The 18,018-nt window shown below is 46.6% G+C and overlaps 1 protein-coding gene across 5 annotated transcripts in view; it reads right to left on the reverse strand.

Annotated features, from left to right (window-relative positions):
- Positions 1-18,018, reverse strand: part of fat3a (FAT atypical cadherin 3a) — a 238,986-nt gene that overhangs the window by 38,177 nt on the left and 182,791 nt on the right. For all 5 annotated transcript variants that reach the window (XM_080772601.1, XM_080772598.1, XM_080772600.1 and 2 more), the window contains exons 11-19: positions 17,046-17,837; positions 16,371-16,592; positions 15,480-15,849; positions 10,638-10,834; positions 10,169-10,322; positions 9,175-9,408; positions 5,379-5,771; positions 4,825-5,039; positions 3,856-3,993 (exon numbers count right to left, since the gene is read on the reverse strand). In XM_080772601.1, the coding sequence (XP_080628727.1) occupies positions 3,856-3,993; positions 4,825-5,039; positions 5,379-5,771; positions 9,175-9,408; positions 10,169-10,322; positions 10,638-10,834; positions 15,480-15,849; positions 16,371-16,592; positions 17,046-17,837 (2,715 nt within the window). The remainder of the gene's footprint in view (positions 1-3,855; positions 3,994-4,824; positions 5,040-5,378; positions 5,772-9,174; positions 9,409-10,168; positions 10,323-10,637; positions 10,835-15,479; positions 15,850-16,370; positions 16,593-17,045; positions 17,838-18,018) is intronic.

Below are 18,018 nucleotides of genomic sequence, written 5' to 3' on the forward strand. Positions count from 1 at the left end.
ATTAATATGGAAAAACCCTTCCAAATGCCATATTTTAACTCCCCTCCACAGTAAGTTACTATATTATGGCGGAATTTGATATAATTTCACGGCTGATGTAATGGGATATAGAAAATCAAAAACGCGACAATTTCCGTGCAAATCAACTCGGTCACACCTAGAGCCACGGTGGCACCATGCTAATGAAGCATTTATCACAGAATAATGTCATGCTCCTGCACTGCAACACTTCGGACGGAAGTGAGTTGCTCATAATGCCTTTTGATTGCTTTTGAGCACATTTTCTGGAGGAAACAAAAAAAAATACGTTTGTGAGCGTGGTATGCTGGCGGCTCATTGGTATGGCTAATTTGAAGTTGTCACATAAAAGCAAATCGAGCAGAGTTAAAAAGAAATCTGTTGGTATGTGACTGTCAAATACGTTGGTGTGACACTTCAAGTATATCCACACACACGCACATGCACACGCACGCACACACCGTACTCCCTGGCTGCGCACATTGCTCACCTCTCTCTCTGTAAACTAGCTGCGGGGTGTGTTTTTTTCTTTCTGTGCCTCCTTTATATTGCCGAATAAGAAAAGGCCCAAGTAGACGCACTCGAGAAAATGAAAACCAAACAATAAACCGGCGCGGTGTGCCTCTGGGAGATGAAACGGTAAACCAGAGAAACTCATGACCTGCTTAGAAAGAAGAAGGAATCATTTTGAATATCGCTGTCCTGTATTGGTTGACGAGAGGAGAAGGGATCGCAAGCAAACACATGCATCCACACGTACACGCCTGCTGTAAACAGTAAACACACACTTCGATCCTGCATGAGGTTGTGCTGTGCACGCACACGCACGAATGTGCACAGACAGAAGGAGCAAGCTTTCCCAACAACAAGCGCTGTAGTGGATCCCAATGGGTATATTATTAAAGGCTAAGAGGGCTTTCAAGGCAGGCCAGGGGACACTGAGGGTGCGCCCAGCGGGAGATGGCTGGCTCAGAGAGAGCTGAAGGTGGAGGCCGGGGGTGGCACTGTGGCTACAGACGGTTATAGACGGTTATTGTCATGTCACGAAACAACACAATTCAGTTCAGAGCTTCACCACTGGCATACCAATAAACATGCTGTGAAAATAAATACATAATATCAAAGTCCAAGTCTGGTACAGTACACTTATGTATAATAGCCTACCTTAGAGGACTATATAGGCTAGGCTAAAGGCCAACAGGAGCTAGGTAACTTGTTAACACATTTCTTCTTTGTTAACAACATAGCAATTCATCTTAAAATGGCCTGGCTTTTTATCGTCTCTCTGTACCATCTGTCGATAAGACTGTATATCATTATTCATAATATGCACTAGTGATAGATGTATTGTAATAGATGTACCGTTTGTTGACTCATACACTTATCCAGAGATACAGTGCAGAACAGATGTCGAGACCAGCAGCTCAGTATTTAGATTGTTGTTTATTTAATACGTATTTTGACTAACTCTTCACCCTGTTAACAACATAACAATTAATCTTAAGATGGCCTGTCTTTTTATCATCTCTCTGTACCATCTGTCTGAATCTCTGTTACTTGTTGCTACTGTCTGAAGCTTGAGAATGAGACCTGTATAAATAAGGGTTAAATAGAAGGAAAGAAAAGGAGAAAGAAGAAAAAACAGACATATCCAACCATATGCTCAGTGTCGATAAGACCGTATATCATTATTCATATATGCACTAGTGATAGATGTATTGTAATATATGTACTGTTTGTTGACTCGTACACTTATCCAGAGATACAGTGCAGAACAGATGTCTGAGACCAGCAGCTCAGTATTTAGATTTTTGTTTATTTAATGTGTATTTTGACTAACTCTTCACCCTAAGTGGGTGTCTTGTGTTTAACTCTCACTGCTGCTGTGACCCACGACCTTCCCTCCAGGAGCAATTAAACTTTACCTTATCTTATTCTTTAGCTTGTGCACGCACACACACACACACACACACACACACACACACACACACACACACACTTCTTTCATCAGCCTATGCTTTGATCACCCACAAGCCCTGCCACTCGTTCTCTTTCTGAGCACGCTCACACCCGTTTGCATCACGGTGTACACTCACTCGTGTGTGTGTGTGTGTGTGTGTGTGCATCACGGCGTGCACTCATGAATTATTTATGACAGGAATCCAAACACATCTGAAAACTTCAAGCACAAAAACAGGTCGGGAATTTAAAAGAGCTGGTGGTCAGAATGTACTACTGCGTGTGTGTATGTGTAATTTATTGTACAGTCTAGGTGTTGTATTTCTATGTTTTGTTCCCTGGTCTAGTTTTCATGGTTCTATGTTTGTTTGCTCCAGCTGTGTCACATTTTGTAATCAACCCTCATGTGTATATCAGTCTTGTTCCCCAGTCAGTCCTTGTTGAGTCATTGTATCCTGTCACCTGTTTCAGTCTGTTTTAAGTTATTTCATGTTCACCTGTCTTCTGAATTAAAACACCATTTCATGGTTTCCAACACTACATGCCTGGCTGTCCTGCGTTTGGGTCCTTACCTCACCTACACGTGACAGTGTGTGTGTGTGTGTGTGTGTGTGTGTGTGTGTGTGTGTGTGTGTGTGTGTGCGTGTGTGCGTTTCATGTAAATCTGCTATTGAAGTATGTTTAGCTGCTATTCATCAGTTCACTGAGCGTCACTGATAGTAATATCCTTCAACTCACCGAACCCTGCAAATGACCTCCTCATAACAGAAAGGAAATCGCTGCGAAGTGCTAGGTTAAACTCCAACAATGATTTAATCAATACTGGCCTATTAATGTTGTCTCACTACTGTAGATACAGTCTATCTGGAGAGAGAGGGGGAGAGAGAGACTTTGTCTGATATCGTTCACTCATTCAGCAATCCGTATATACTATAGTGAACTCATTGGAAAAATAATCCTAACCCTAACAGAATGCAGTTGAGGTTTGCTCAGGGACCCGTCGACGAATTACCAGGGCAGGGAATCGAACCTGGGACCTTCTGCTTCCCAGGCGGAATCTCTACCTATTCAGCTAAATGTTTGTTTCGGTGCAAAATGATGTTGATCTTTTCAAGACGTATTGTTGTGCGATAAGATGAGCAGTGGCGTGCACAGACATGTAGAGGGGCAGGTGCACAAGTGGAAAAAAGGGCACCTTGTGCAGCGCGTGGAACCAGCTGGTTAATAGTGAGAGATTAATAGATTTTGGGGCATAAATAATGTATATATTTTTTAAATAAATAATTAAGAATTGATCAATGGGGGGTCTATCTGTGCACACCACTGAAGATGAGTCCTCTGTATAGTCCAGGCTGTAATGATTATGCTGTCTGTATACATTCAGATATCTCAGCATTCATCATTTGTTGCATGCTGTATTGCACACCTAAAATTAGCAGATCTACAAGCACACAACGGTGTTGCGCTGAAATACGCTGTGGGGTTGAAGCTAGGTCTGTGCGCGTCACCAGCATGCAACTCAGAATAACAGGCATGTTTACCGTGGTTAGAGTGTCCGCCCTGAGACTGGGAGGTCGGGGTTCAATCCCCGGCCGGGTCATACCAAAGACTCTAAAAAATGGTTGACACTCAGCATCAAGGGTTGGATTGGGGGTAAGTCTCTGAGACATACTAGCGTCATATCCAGGGGGGTGTACTTACTTGTACATCAAGCTGCCTCACGCTACAGAAACAGGAGATAGGCTCAGGCCTCATGGCTCGGCAAGGCTACATACTTTTACAGTGAGAACAAAAATGTCATCATCACAAGGACATTGATGATAATTCCTGAAAATGAGGTCATGGTGCAAGTGTGTGTGCGTGTGTGTGAGTCCTTACTGTCTCGCGGTCCAGCTGCTTGTTAACCTTGATCATGCCGCTGAGCGGGTCGATGAAGAACTGGTTGTCTCTGTCTCCGCTGACGATAGAATAGAGGATGGCGCCGTTCACCTGACTGTCCACATCCTCCGCCGTTAGCTACAGAACGCACACGCACACACACACACACACACACACACACACACACACACACACACACACACACACACACACACACACACACACACACACACACACACACACACACACACTTTCAGATATCTCAACCGCAAGGTCTTTCTTCGGTGCTGTCGTTTTTTGGAACAATGTGCTTGACTGTAAAATATAATGTTTGCATTTCATTGTCTAATAAAATTATCGATCAAAACACGCACACACACACGCAGAAAATAATAATCATTATCAGGCTCATGGCATCTGCAGTGATGCATCAAAAGCATATGTGCCCTGCATGGTAGCTCAGTCTTTAGAGCTCACTCGCCTTTGAATTGCAAGGTTCTGGGTCACTCTGATACCAGGCACCGCCGACTCAGCATTTGAGTAGCACGATAACTAGCTGTAACTAAGACCAAGCACAGGATCTGAATCTCCCTGAGCCTCGTTGACGGTCAGGCTACAGTGGGGAAGGAAAGGGAACGTATGCAACTATAGGTGACAATTTGTCCGTTATCTCGAGGTTGGCATGGAACAAGTTAACACAATCAGATTAGACTAGATTACGCGTGGCGAGGCTTTCTTTCTGATCCGTAAACAGGGAAGTGAACGGCATGCGCGAAAAGCAAGGAGTACATTGCAGAAGGATAGGCCAACCAAAAAAAAACAAAAAACAATCGGAATGTATTTTTTCCGTTTGATATCAATAAAAAAGTGCTAGGACGTGTGTACACGTCGTCGCAATCAGTCGGTTGGATTAGCTATGACGTTTCCACCCGTCGTACGGTCTGAACATGTTAACGTGCAGAAACTCACCTTGACCACAGACTCTCCGATGGCGGCGTCCTCCGACACCACGGCGGTGTAGAGGTCGCGGCTGAACACGGGCGCGTTGTCGTTGATGTCCGTCAGGTTGACGTTGACCGTGGTGACGGCGCTGAGGGGCGGGCTGCCGCCGTCACGCGCCTCCACCGTCAGGAAGTAGTCCTTGCACATCTCGTAGTCCAGATGCTTCGACACCGAGATGGCACCTGGGGGAGAACACGCCGGGTTCAGAACACGGGTCGGTACACAGAGTCTTTTTCACGCACATTTCATGCACCGTCAAGGTTGCTACTGTAAGTCTGGGTTGCTTCCAGCACCTGGCAGTTTTAATTAACCTATTTAGGACTGAGGCCGACTCTACCAGATTCAGATTAGTTTTTCTCCGTCAGTGGTGCTCCACCTTTTTCATGTCAAGGACCCGCAGAATTAGATGTATTTGGCTGCGTACCCCATCTGAAAATATGTTGTTTGCATCGGAGTGCATTGGAGTGCATTGGAGTGGCTGCACCACTCAACAATCATTAGCCGCCCCCACACACACTCACCAGACAGCGGGTGTATTTGGAACTTCCCGTGCTCGTTGCCTGAACGGATGGTGTAGGTGATCTCGGCGTTGGTCCCGATGTCCTTGCTGGCCGCGTACACCCTCAGCACCTCCGTGCCCAGGCCCACGTCCTCGGGCACCGTGGCCAGCTGGTCGCGGCGCTCGAACACCGGAGGGTTGTCGTTGATGTCCAGCACGGTGATGGTGACGTTCACCAGGGACGAGAGGCGCAGCGGCGAGCCCTGGTCGGAGGCCCGCACCGTGATCTGATAGGCCGGCTGCACCTCGCGGTCCAGCACGCGCTCCAGGGCGATGATGCCGGAGGACTTGTCGATGGAGAAGGAGCCACCGGCGGAGTCCTCCAGGGAGTAGGTCACCTTGCGGCTGGGGCCGGCTGGAAGAGGACATGCGGAGAAGAGTGGAAGGGAAACTGATTAGATATGGGCTCTTGTGACGTGTTTGTGCCATCGCGGTGGCTGAGCCACTAAAGTGCGCTGCTTACCACACAGTCACAGAAACCCAACCGCAAACTCATGGGTTTTATCCACTAATCCTACTCTGTCTCTTCTGACTGAGCGGTTTCTCCATATTTAATCGTAATCAGCCGTTATATAAACACCCTTCAATGCAGCTAGTATGGACATTACCACATACTGACGTTGTTGCCAGCCGTTGGTTGTGTTGTCCTACTATTACTAACCGACCATGTATACAGTTTCTCTTCCGCATGTCCTGGTCGCCTACTCGCGTTAGACAGTATGTGGAAAATGTCCATACTTGCTGCATTGAAGAACATACTGGTGATTATAGGTTGATAACATTCGAAGCGGGTGTCTGACTTCTATTGCCCATTAAAAAATAGAAAGGGGGTAACAAATCTTTAGACTCATTTGGGCTCAAAAGACAAACTCAGGCCCAACACGAAGTCACGAACCATAAAAGGTCAGGTGCAAATTGCAGACTCTGACCAAAGAGTCTGCAATTTGGCTTCAGGCAACGGCCAATGCCTCATTAAACCCCAGTACCCTTACAGTTGAAGTTTGTGCAAAATTACTTTTTGGTGGAGAGAGAGAGGCTTCTTCAGAGGCAATCACACACCGCCATCCTCACCTCATGACTATTCATCAAGCACTGTGCCAGAAAACTAGATGATCAAAACCTGCCCGATTGATGCTGCGGGTATATTGAAAAACCATGAGCCTGAACTCAATGGGATAATTTAAATATAGTTTTTTGTTAGAGACGTAGGCATTATAGACAGATGGTTCTTCCACGCAGGAAGACACAGTGTTTCAGACAGCTGCTTGCTCAACGGAAATGTTGAATGGCTGCTCTTTTCGAGGGACGACCACAGAGATGGGAACTGTGAGGAACCCGTGCGACTAATCAAAACACTGCCCCCATCTGCCTGCAGATACCTACAATTATTTCTAATTGGTGGTGTTGCTTGCCAAAAAAAAAGAGCTGATCAACAAGCTAACAATGCATCGTGTTGTTAGCTTGTAGATCTGTTCTTTTTTGGCGAGTGGTGTCATCGCCATGCATGCGATGGAGAACAAATTAAGCATTATACAGCGGCAATAGAGAAACGTTTAAGGATACATCTAAAGAAAGAACGCGGAAGCACGTTATGCACTAAAGCAGCCAGGAGGTTATCTCCAGTTCACCATTAAAACGGCTTCATTTTCGGGAACTTTTGCTTCCTCTCATCCTTGCCCATAATTCAAAAAGTAATTTGACTACTGAACAGTTCCCTCTTACAAACGCTGTGAACTTCTACTGAACTCTCAACCGCCAAATTGGAATCGCTTCTGTCCATAAAAGAGAAAGGTTGAACCATATGGCACATACTGAAAATATATTTCCTACAGATTCCTCATTCTTTGAGGATTCTGATTCTGATTCTTGAAGGCTGCAACCCACAATTTACACAGCCCTGGGTAGGACATCTGGGCTGACGGAGATATGCAATCCCCACATTAAATGATTTGCAGGTGTCTGTCGACTTGCATTGGCTGGACTGATAATGAAGAGATGAAGTGTTTTGTTTCATAACACTGATTGCCTTTTTTCGGCTAAATAGCTAGAATGGCAATGAATTTGAAAGATTGTTTAAATACCTCTATTACAATGCTTTGATTTGCATTTGTATTGCCTGTGACTGTGAGCAATGCATGACAAAACTGTAGATGTGAAATGCACCGGACTTAGAATTTAAATTAAGGTTTGGTTCAGACAGAGAATTGTAATGCAATTCATTTCGCAAGTCATACCCTTGACAAACAGTCATGAAATTCCCCAAGTGGAATTTGAATAATTTGAGTCTGAGTCTGTTGTAGGGCTGCAGGGCAATTGACCAGAAATATATCAAAGCCAATATTTAGAACCAATAACCTAACTTAATCTTTCTCATGTAGGTTAACTGAAAAATCGAGAAAAAGCTTATTCTTTTCGTATATTCTTTTTTCAATTTCTTATATCAATGAATCGACAATAAATGATACAATCCATTAAGACTAATTGACTACTTAACCCCGTATTCTACTTTGTTGACAATGGTGGAGTAAAAGAATAGTGAAAATAGCCAATCTACAAGCTCACAATTAACGTGTCGCACTGTGACACATATGAGCTTGTAGACATTCATCGTAATCGAGGCAAAAGTTTTAAATAGTGGTGATATTGTTTTGTCTGTTGTTGTTCTGGTCCTGACCAGACGAGTCACGGCCAGTCCAAACCCCAGCCAGCCCGCACTGCGTTAGCAGATGGACCTGGCCTTGGCAAATCATACAGGCCGGGCTAACAGCTAAACTGGAAGCAGATCGAGCCACGAGGTAAAGCATTGTTTTTTATGGAACAGTTGCTGCTGATACAAAGCTGTGGATGTGCATATATGCTCCTTTTCCCCCGGCGATTGTTATTATTTCAACATAGCTGACCCTGAAGGCCATTACAGTTCCATAATCAAAACCAGACAGTCTGTCTGTTTCTTTGGCCTCATGACGACTATTTAATGCTAATTCCACACAGCTGGATTAACAGCTGAAAACAGCAGTGGCTCTGCATGTGCGTCGGGGGAAGTCTGTTTATTGTCTGTGTACTTTCGGCAATAGTTGGACGGCCACACATAAGAGGTTGAGGGGTTGAGTCAAACAATGAATTGGCGCATGGCCTTCACAAGCAAGTCGGTCAATTAGCAAATCAGCATACGGTTGAGTAGGAGAGAGGACTTGAGGGATTGTAGCATTTTCCAACTAGAGAAGTAATCTGGTTGCTGTTGATTAGGCCTACAATTTATATATTTTAACCCATTTAGACCGTAGGACGTGTTGGGTCAGGGTCAGGGTCTATGGCCTGGATGCGTGTGTTTGTCTCACCTTCGTCGGGGTCTATGGCCTGGATGCGTGTGTTTGTCTCACCTTCGTCGGGGTCTATGGCCTGGATGCGTGTGTTTGCCTCACCTTCGTCGGGGTCTATGGCCTGGATGCGTGTGTTTGTCTCACCTTCGTCGGGGTCTATGGCCTGGATGCGTGTGTTTGTCTCACCTTCGTCGGGGTCTATGGCCTGGATGCGTGTGTTTGTCTCACCTTCGTCGGGGTCTATGGCCTGGATGCGTGTGTTTGTCTCACCTTCGTCGGGGTCTATGGCCTGGATGCGTGTGTTTGTCTCACCTTCGTCGGGGTCTATGGCCTGGATGCGTGTGTTTGTCTCACCTTCGTCGGGGTCTATGGCCTGGATGCGTGTGTTTGTCTCACCTTCGTCGGGGTCTATGGCCTGGATGCGTGTGTTTGTCTCACCTTCGTCGGGGTCTATGGCCTGGATGCGTGTGAGCAGGGCCTTGGGGGCCGTGTCCTCGTACACGCTGGCGGTGTAGTGCGGCAGCAGGAAGGCGGGGGGGTTGTCGTTCACGTCCGCCAGCGTGAGACGCACGTCGGCGTGACAGAACAGACCGCCGCCGTCCGTCGCCCGGGCGACCAGCCGGTAGGCGGGGCTCCGCTCCCGGTCCAGAGCCACGGCCGTCTTCACCTCGCCTGGGGGGGGGGGAGGGGAGGGAAGAGGCAGGTTGGGAAACACACACACACACACACACACACACACACACACACACACACACACGCAATCACTCATTTGGACTTAAAGTTTTGAAAGCTTATGCTGTCTATGGGAACGCAGTTTCTTTTCTTTTTGGACCAAAACTAGCTTGATTTGCGGCTCAAACGATATTATCCTCGGTTGAATTAAATAACATTCGCGGCCGGACCTGTGTTTTTTCACTTCCTGACTCGCAGTTTCCGGCAAACCGGCTTTCAAACTAAGATGCTCTAACATTGAAGTGAACGGGTGGCAATCTGTGAGTTCCTTTTCAGCCACTAGATGGCAATGTTGCCGGATAAATGCGTTAATAACTCTATAGTCTAGAGCTAGACAAAGCAGCATCCATACCAGTGTCCAGGTCAATGCTGAAGTCATATTCTAGAGCTAGACAAAGCAGCAACCCTACCAGTGTCCAGGTCGATGCTGAAGTCATATTCTAGAGCTAGACAAAGCAGCATCCATACCAGTGTCCAGGTCGATGCTGAAGTCATATTCTAGAGCTAGACAAAGCAGCATCCATACCAGTGTCCAGGTCGATGCTGAAGTCATATTCTAGAGCTAGACAAAGCAGCATCCATACCAGTGTCCAGGTCGATGCTGAAGTCATATTCTAGAGCTAGACAAAGCAGCATCCATACCAGTGTCCAGGTCGATGCTGAAGTCATATTCTAGAGCTAGACAAAGCAGCATCCATACCAGTGTCCAGGTCGATGCTGAAGTCCTCAGAGCCGGGGCCGGTTAACGTGTACTGGATCCAGGCACTGACTCCGACGTCGGCGTCTGTGGCGCCCACACTGAGCACCGCTCTGTTCACCTCAATGTCTTCAGGTATGGAGGCAGTGTACAGGGGCTGTACACACACACACACACACACACACACACACACACAAAAGTATTGATCTTAGCCACTCAAGGATAAATGAAACATTGTCTTCTCTAGATAGTGTCCTTGAGCAAGACACTGAACCCCTAATTGCTCCCGATGTGCAGGTTGGTGCCTTGCGCATGGTTTCCTCCGCCATCGGTGCATGAACGTACAATGCACAATCTATGTAAAGCGCTTTGGATGAAACCAAAGACTGCAGGACTGGACTGGTGGTTTCTGTCCTGGTGTTATGTTAAACAAGAGTGTGTGTGTGTCGTGAAGAGGTTCCTGACGTCTCACCTGGTCACAGACGGGGCTGTTGTCGTTGGTGTCCATGACGGTGACCTCGACCGCCGCGCGCGTGACGAAGAGGCCATCGCTGGCGGTCACGTTGAGAACGTAGAGGTCGCGCTCCTCGCGGTCCAGAGGTCCCTTCACGTACATCTTCCACTCGCCCTGCACCAGGCCCAGTGCAAACACGCCTCGGCGGTTCCCACCTGCCACGCACACACACACACACACACACACACACACACACACAGTGTGAAGAGAGAGAGAGTGTGAAAAAGGCCAGATACACACACAGATTCGACACATATCCTGTTGCTCTACTTACTGTAGTGGCATATGCAGCACATGACAGTTCAAACGTGAGGGGAATGAGTACCCATTTCGTCCTAACCTGACTTGTGGAAGTATTCAGTTCACAGGTTCCCTCCTCCTACCTCAATCTGGTCTCTCTCAAGCAGAAACCATGAACCCAAACCAGCGGGGACAAACATCTGATACCTCCATAATAATTTCGAGTTGTAGTCTTCTTAGGTTGTGTTTACATGTGCGCTGAGGCACAGCATCAATACGTCATCAGGCTCGCCTTCATCCCGCTTCTAGCTGCGCTGAGCGGTCCGAAATCCGCAGCATGTTGGCCATTAGTGCCCTCATTGCAACACAATGCAACTATTCAGAATCGATCAGCTCTACATCATCAAGTCCTCATCGGTAACCTTTTCACCGCTCTAATGATTGATGAACTGGCCCAGCTGAGACTAGAGTTGTCCCAATACCATTGTTGTCATACAATGAGTATGAGTACAAGTACTTCATTTTTTGTCCTCGCCGATACAGAGTACCGGTACGAGTACTTTATTTTTGTAACCACTTATTTTCCCCCTTTTTCTCATAGATGCTGATGGATCTCCAATCAACACTTGTCATTTATGCTTGATGAAGTTGAATGAGCTCTAATGAGTCTCTGATCTGACTATTGAGTTCAGTGGTGGAAAGAGTACTCACATTTATTTTTAAGTAAAAAGTACTCATTATGCAGAATGTCCACTTTCACAAGTTTTCAACTGTAAAAAAACTGAAAATAGCAGATCTACAAGCTCACAATGCGTTGCATTGAGACACATTGTGAGCTTATAGATCGGCTATTTTCAAATGGCCGAAATATATATAGTGCTGAAGTGGTTAATGTAGGCCTATGTCTTGTAATAATAATTCAAATCTAAAAGTAACTAGTAAGTTTTCAAATAATTGTAGTGGAGTAAAAGTACAATATTATTTGTCTCTGAGAGTGGAGTAGAAGTAAAAGTATTGGAAATTGGAAATACTCAAGTAAAGTACAAACGCCTCAACATTGTTTATAAGCACAGTACTTAAGTACATGTACTTAGTTACTTTCCACCACCGATTGAGTTAGCAATTAGAACATGCGGTCAGGCTCGGTGCGTGGAGTTCGAGTTAGCTCCTCCGCTAATCACCACCTGCTGTTCATTATCGTCACAGATCTGCAACACCTATGGATTAACAATAGGCAATCAGCTCGTTTGCCTCACTTCAGTGGTCTAATCACCATCTCTGATTGAACACGGGGACCTTTTGAAACGGAGGACGTCAGATGATTGGCCGCTTTCACTGGCATATCGTACGAGATAATAATGGCCGAGTCGTTTTTCCAGGCCATTTACGTTATCATGCGCATGTGTGCAAACTGTTTGGCTGGTTTGTTTGTTTCTTATTTTTCTTTTACTATATATTTAACCTGTATTTGAAAAATACGGGTTATAATAAAAACAATAGATCTATAATAAATCTATCCACTATTATAACGGCGAGTGTTAAATTCACCCTCTGGATGTTATGTATTCACTGTGGTTGCACGGAGCAGAGGGAGCCACTGAAGGGATAATACCTTAATGGTCGGCTTCCATCAAGGTGTGAAAATCTAGCCTCGGCTTTTAATAGAAGTGATGATATCTTGTAAACAGTGCAGCTTTGGCGTGAAATTACACCCACACAAAATAAAACAACAACAATAAATTGAGCTTGCCGTCTCGATCCCAACTTTTAAATCAAATAAAAAGATATATCTTTTCCTTTCACTGCACAATGTCTGCATCTTGTGTCAACGCCATGGAGCTTATCTTCTGACAGCAGGAAATATTTCTGTCCCATATCATGTCCCATTCTTGGTCTGCCGCTTTTCTTTTTTTTATGTATTATACTGAGCAAAGTCAAATAGTTATCTTTCTTTCTTCTTTCAGAGGTGAAAGGACGCGTTTCTCTATTTCTGACTCACACGCTCATGGTGTCGCGGGGTTCACCGACGCTCACGTGCTTCGGTCACATATAATGTACGTCTAACTTTCACTCTCTCGCTGCGGAGCAGAGCAGCCGCTCGGTTCTACATCCTCCTCCTTTCTCTTCTGCTGTCATCTATAAGGTCACACATCACTCACGATGCTTCGTCTTTCATTCCCTCCATCTGTCTGTCTGGCTGCTGCTCATTACGCTGCCATTCAGAGGAGGATTTCCTGCCTATTAAAAGTCTGTCATTAGTTCTCTGTCCCCCCCCGTCTGCGTGATGTCTTTCGCCTCTCAGGTCATCCCTGCTTCATCACCTTCTCGCTTGTCAATTAGCGGAGGACAAATCAGCCGCGGCAGGCCTTTGATCAGCGTCCTCGTTATTAACACACCCTCGGTTTCCGTACAGCCTCCTACCCTACTTCCTCCCACCTTTGATATCCTTAAAAAAAAATCTGAAAAAAAATAATAATTATGTAATCATATCAAACATTTCACCCCTCCCTGAAATTAGAGAGAATTACAGACGAATCCACAGAGGGTTCACCAGCTCAGTGGCCTTGTGGTTAGAGTGTCCGCCCTGAGACTGGGAGGTCGGGGTTCGATCCCCGGGCCGGGTCATACCAAAGACTATAAAAATGGGACCCAGTGCCTCCCTGCTTGACACTCAGCATCAAGGGTTGGATTGGGGGTAAGTCCCTGCGACAGCAATCGCAGCAATCTACCATTCTGTTGGGCAAATGTAAGGGGGTGTGGAACACTCATATAGCATAGATAAATGCTTATCTGGCAGAGATCAAACCAACAAGACTGAAATGATTAGGTATATGGTTGTAGAATAATCAGAGTAAGAAAGTACTGCCGAAGCAGACAAGCCGCAGCACTCCAGGTTAGAATGAAGTCCTTACGGTGCAAGGCTGGAATATCCATAACGCTGACGAAGGCCACACAGGCCGCAACGCCTTCGTTATCAACGTCAGAGGTAAATAAATTCAGATGAAAAGGCCATACAATGAGTGCTGGCATTTTCTTCATTTCAACTTGTAGATTAATCAGGTCATGAATCACACACAGGGTGTGTTTACATTCTGTGGAACACACCATAGAAAATGAATGACTTGTACATTGCATCTGTTATATTGTGTTATGACCTCGATCCACACACACACACACACACACACACACACACACACACACACACACACACACACACACACACACACACACACACACACACACACACACACACACACACACACACACACACACACACACACACACACACACACACACACACACACACACACACACACACACACACACACACACACACACACACCAATGTTTATTTATACTGTAGTTGGAGATGAGCCAGGGCAGCATACACATGGGTCCTGATGATTATCTTGAGTAAATTAGCAAGAATATATATAGAGGCACAGAGGCTGATGATATGTTCCTGAATATGGTGCATCATCTTCTTTTCCTTTCAGCTTTTCCCTTCAGGGGTCGCCACAGCCAATCATCTGCCTCCATCTGACCCTGTCCGCTGCCTCCCTTCAGGGGTCGCCACAGCCAATCATCTGCCTCCATCTGACCCCGTCCGCTGCCTCCTCTTCTCTCACACCAACTATAACTTCATGTCATAAATCTCCTCTTTGGTCTTCCTCTAGGCCTCCTGCCTGGCAGTTCCAACCTCGACATCCTTCTACAGATATACTCACTATGCCATCTCAGTCTGGCCTCTATGGCTTTATCTCCAAAACATGTCCTTCTGATGTACTCGTTCCTGATCCTATCGATTTTTGTTACTCCCAGAGAGAACATCAACAGTTTTTTTTAAATCACTGAATGGTTTGGCACTTCAGTATCTCTCAGAATTCAGGTGTATGCTCCCCTAAAGTCACTGCAGTCTGTGGGCCAGCTAAATCTCAAGGTCACAAAGAAGACCCGCCTAAAGGTCAACGGTGACCGAGCCTTTCCGGACGTGGCCCCCACACGTCAAACTGGCCCCGTCTATCGAGACTTTTAAATATCGCCTTAACCCTGCTTGAGAGTTTCTATGGTTTATGCTTGTAGATCTGCTATTTTTTGAAAAATCATGAAAATGTGGCGAATATATATTCTTTCACAGCACCAAAGTAAAAAAATATTTTTATATAAATAATTTGCTTCTGGGCGGGTCCCTGAAGCAACATATTTTCAGATGGGGGTCCGCGGCCAAGTACAGATAATTCTGTGGGTCCTCGACATGAAAAAGTAGACATTTACTAGAATCTGGTCACAGCTCTCAACGGGTTCATTAACCCATTCTGACCTGAGATCAGATTCTAAAAATGTCTAATGTCAGATTTAGAAAATGACAGTTATCTGAAGAAGCTATGTTTCTATGTCAGTTGTTCTTCGATTTTTCAAAAATAGCAGACCTACAAGCTTGTGTGTGTGTGTGTATGAGCTTGTAGATCTGCTATTTTTAAATAGCTAAAGCATAACGTAATGCTAACACCAAAACGGGTTCCCGCCCCTAAAATGGGTTAAACACGACGGAAGGCTCACCGGTGATGTGGTAGCTGACTTGTCGGTTGGCGGCCGAGCTGTCGTCGTCTCTGGTGTTGAGGACGGCCACCACCTCGCCGGGCGGGTCGCTCTCGCGCACCGCGCCGCGGTAGCGCCCCTCCTCCAGGAAGCGGGGCGGGTTGTCGTTGACGTCGGACACGGCCACGGTCACGGTGGCCGTGGACGAGAGCGACCGGGGGCTCTCGCCGAGGTCCGACGCCACCACCGTGAACACGTAGGACGGGTCGCTCTCGTGGTCCAGGTCCTTCAGCGTGGAGATCCAGCCGGTGTTGCTGTCGATGCCAAACGTCCCCGCGGTCGACCTGTCCCCGCCGGGCTGAGTCGTCGACGTGCCCAGAGAGTACGTCACCTGTATGAATGTATCGATTCACTCAAATATCGCAATTTCTTTCCGCACCACGTTTAACTTCAACTTCAGTCTCTTCCGTGCCATTCTTTTCAGCCACTTTACTACGGTAGAAAATAAATTCTGAACTCATAAATACAATATCTTTTACTAGGGCCTTCAAATACAGTTTTCTTCACAGTTTTGATATTTCAGGGTATACAGTAAGACGGAAGGCAATTGACCTTTTTACCAATAAAATAATATTAAAGAAACTGTTAACTGGTAATATGTGTACTGTCAGTTTAAAAGCATAATGTTGTTTACCTGGACAGCGCTGGTTGGCAGGTATCAATACACTTTGAGCATGGATGATTACATTTATTTCTTGATCGTCTCTTGTCTTGATTGTCTAAACATGACCTCATGGACCGATATCCTCGATAACGGTCATGATAAGCCAAAAGCTTATTGATACCAGGTACTCAATAAGCTCGTTATCAGATTCTTCCGGGTATCGGTTATCGAGCTCCATCCCTAGTTACCTGTCCATTGGCCCCGGAGTCTGGGTCCGAGGCGTGGACCTGGATGATCCTGGTCCCGACGGACATCCCTTCCATGACCGTGGCCTCGTAGGAGTTGGACTCGAAGGCGGGCTTGTTGTCGTTCAGGTCCAGGACCTTCAGCTCCACGTCGACGGTGGTGACGGAATCCAACTTGGCCTGCTGAACGGTGGCCGTGACCTTGAAGTGGAATGATTTGAGGACCTGGCAATGACATTCAAAATGGTAAATGCAGCTTTGCCCTCGATGCCCTCAGTAGTACCCGCATATCTGACTAACTACTTTAAAAAAGTGAGCGACACCACAGCAATACTATAGAGTGAGAACAACTATCTGGTACCTCCGACAAACATGGGTCAATTCTCCTTACGTACATACAGTGTTCTCTTTTTTTCCCTTGGCAATGATTTTGATTTCTTTTAAATTTTTTGTTGTTGTTATTCTTCATGTCATGTGTATGAATTGATTGCATAGGGCCTAAATCGAAACAAGACCGCAACCAACTTTTTTTGGTGCTAACCCTAACTTTGTGTTTAACTGTACTCTGTTGCTGTTTTTACATTCTGTCTAATAAACTATTCAATAAATCAATAAATCAATAAATCAATAAATCAATAAATCAATAAATCAATAAATCAATAAATCAATAAATCAAACCTCGTGGTCCAGTGGCTTGTCCAGCTTGATGACGCCTGTGTCCTTGTCCACCAGCAGGACCCCGTCCTGGTTGTTTTCCCCCGTCTCCCCGTTGACCAGGGCGAAGGTGACCGGCGAGGAGGAGGCGTGGCCCGGAGGCACGCCGTTGAGGCGCACCGTCCCGACGGCCGCGCCTATGGGCGTGTCCTCCGGCGCGCTAAAGGTGTACTGCGATTGGCTGAAGGACGGGATGAGGGCGTCCGGAGACAGCACGTGGATGTACACGGACACCAGGGAGTGTCGGACGGGAGTCCCGCCGTCCACCGCCTTCACGAAGAACGACAGAACGGAGTTCCTCAGGTGGCCGAAGCTGCCCTTGGTCACCATCCAGCCGTTGTCCGGGTCGATCTCCAGGATGTCCACCACGGGGACGTGCGCCTCGCTGTAGAGGGAGTACGTCACTTTGGCGTTGATGCCGTCGTCGGGGTCGTGCGCCTGGATCTGGGTCACCAGGTGCCCTCTGGCGACGTCCGACTTCACGGAGGCTCGATACTCTGTGGCGTGGAAGCGGGGCACGTTGTCGTTGTCGTCCAGCAGGGTGACGTGCACCGTGCAGTACGCGGCGCGGCCGCCAGAATCCTGGGCCGCCACCGTCAGAACCAGGTTCTTGTTCGCCGGGTCCTCGCGGTCCAGCTTCTCCACGGTGGTGATCTGACCGTTGGCGTCGACGCTGAACTGGTCTTTGCCCATGTCGTTGATGAAGGAGTAGGTCACCTGGCCAAACACTCCAGGGTCTGCGTCGTTGGCCCTCACCTAAAGAGGAACGGATAAACATAGAAAGTCATACTACTGAGTGACAACTGTATTTGGACCGCTTGTTCTTTCACACCTACATCAAATCTCTTTGCAAAAAATAGTCGATCTGCAAGCTTGGGTCGTGTTATTTAAGCTTGTAGAGCTGCTATTTTAATACGGATGCTGGGGTTCAAGTGGT

The sequence above is a fragment of the Protomyctophum bolini genome (assembly GCF_963924005.1).
Source record: "Protomyctophum bolini genome assembly, chromosome: 9".
In the NCBI taxonomy this organism is placed as follows: Eukaryota; Metazoa; Chordata; class Actinopteri; order Myctophiformes; family Myctophidae; genus Protomyctophum; species Protomyctophum bolini.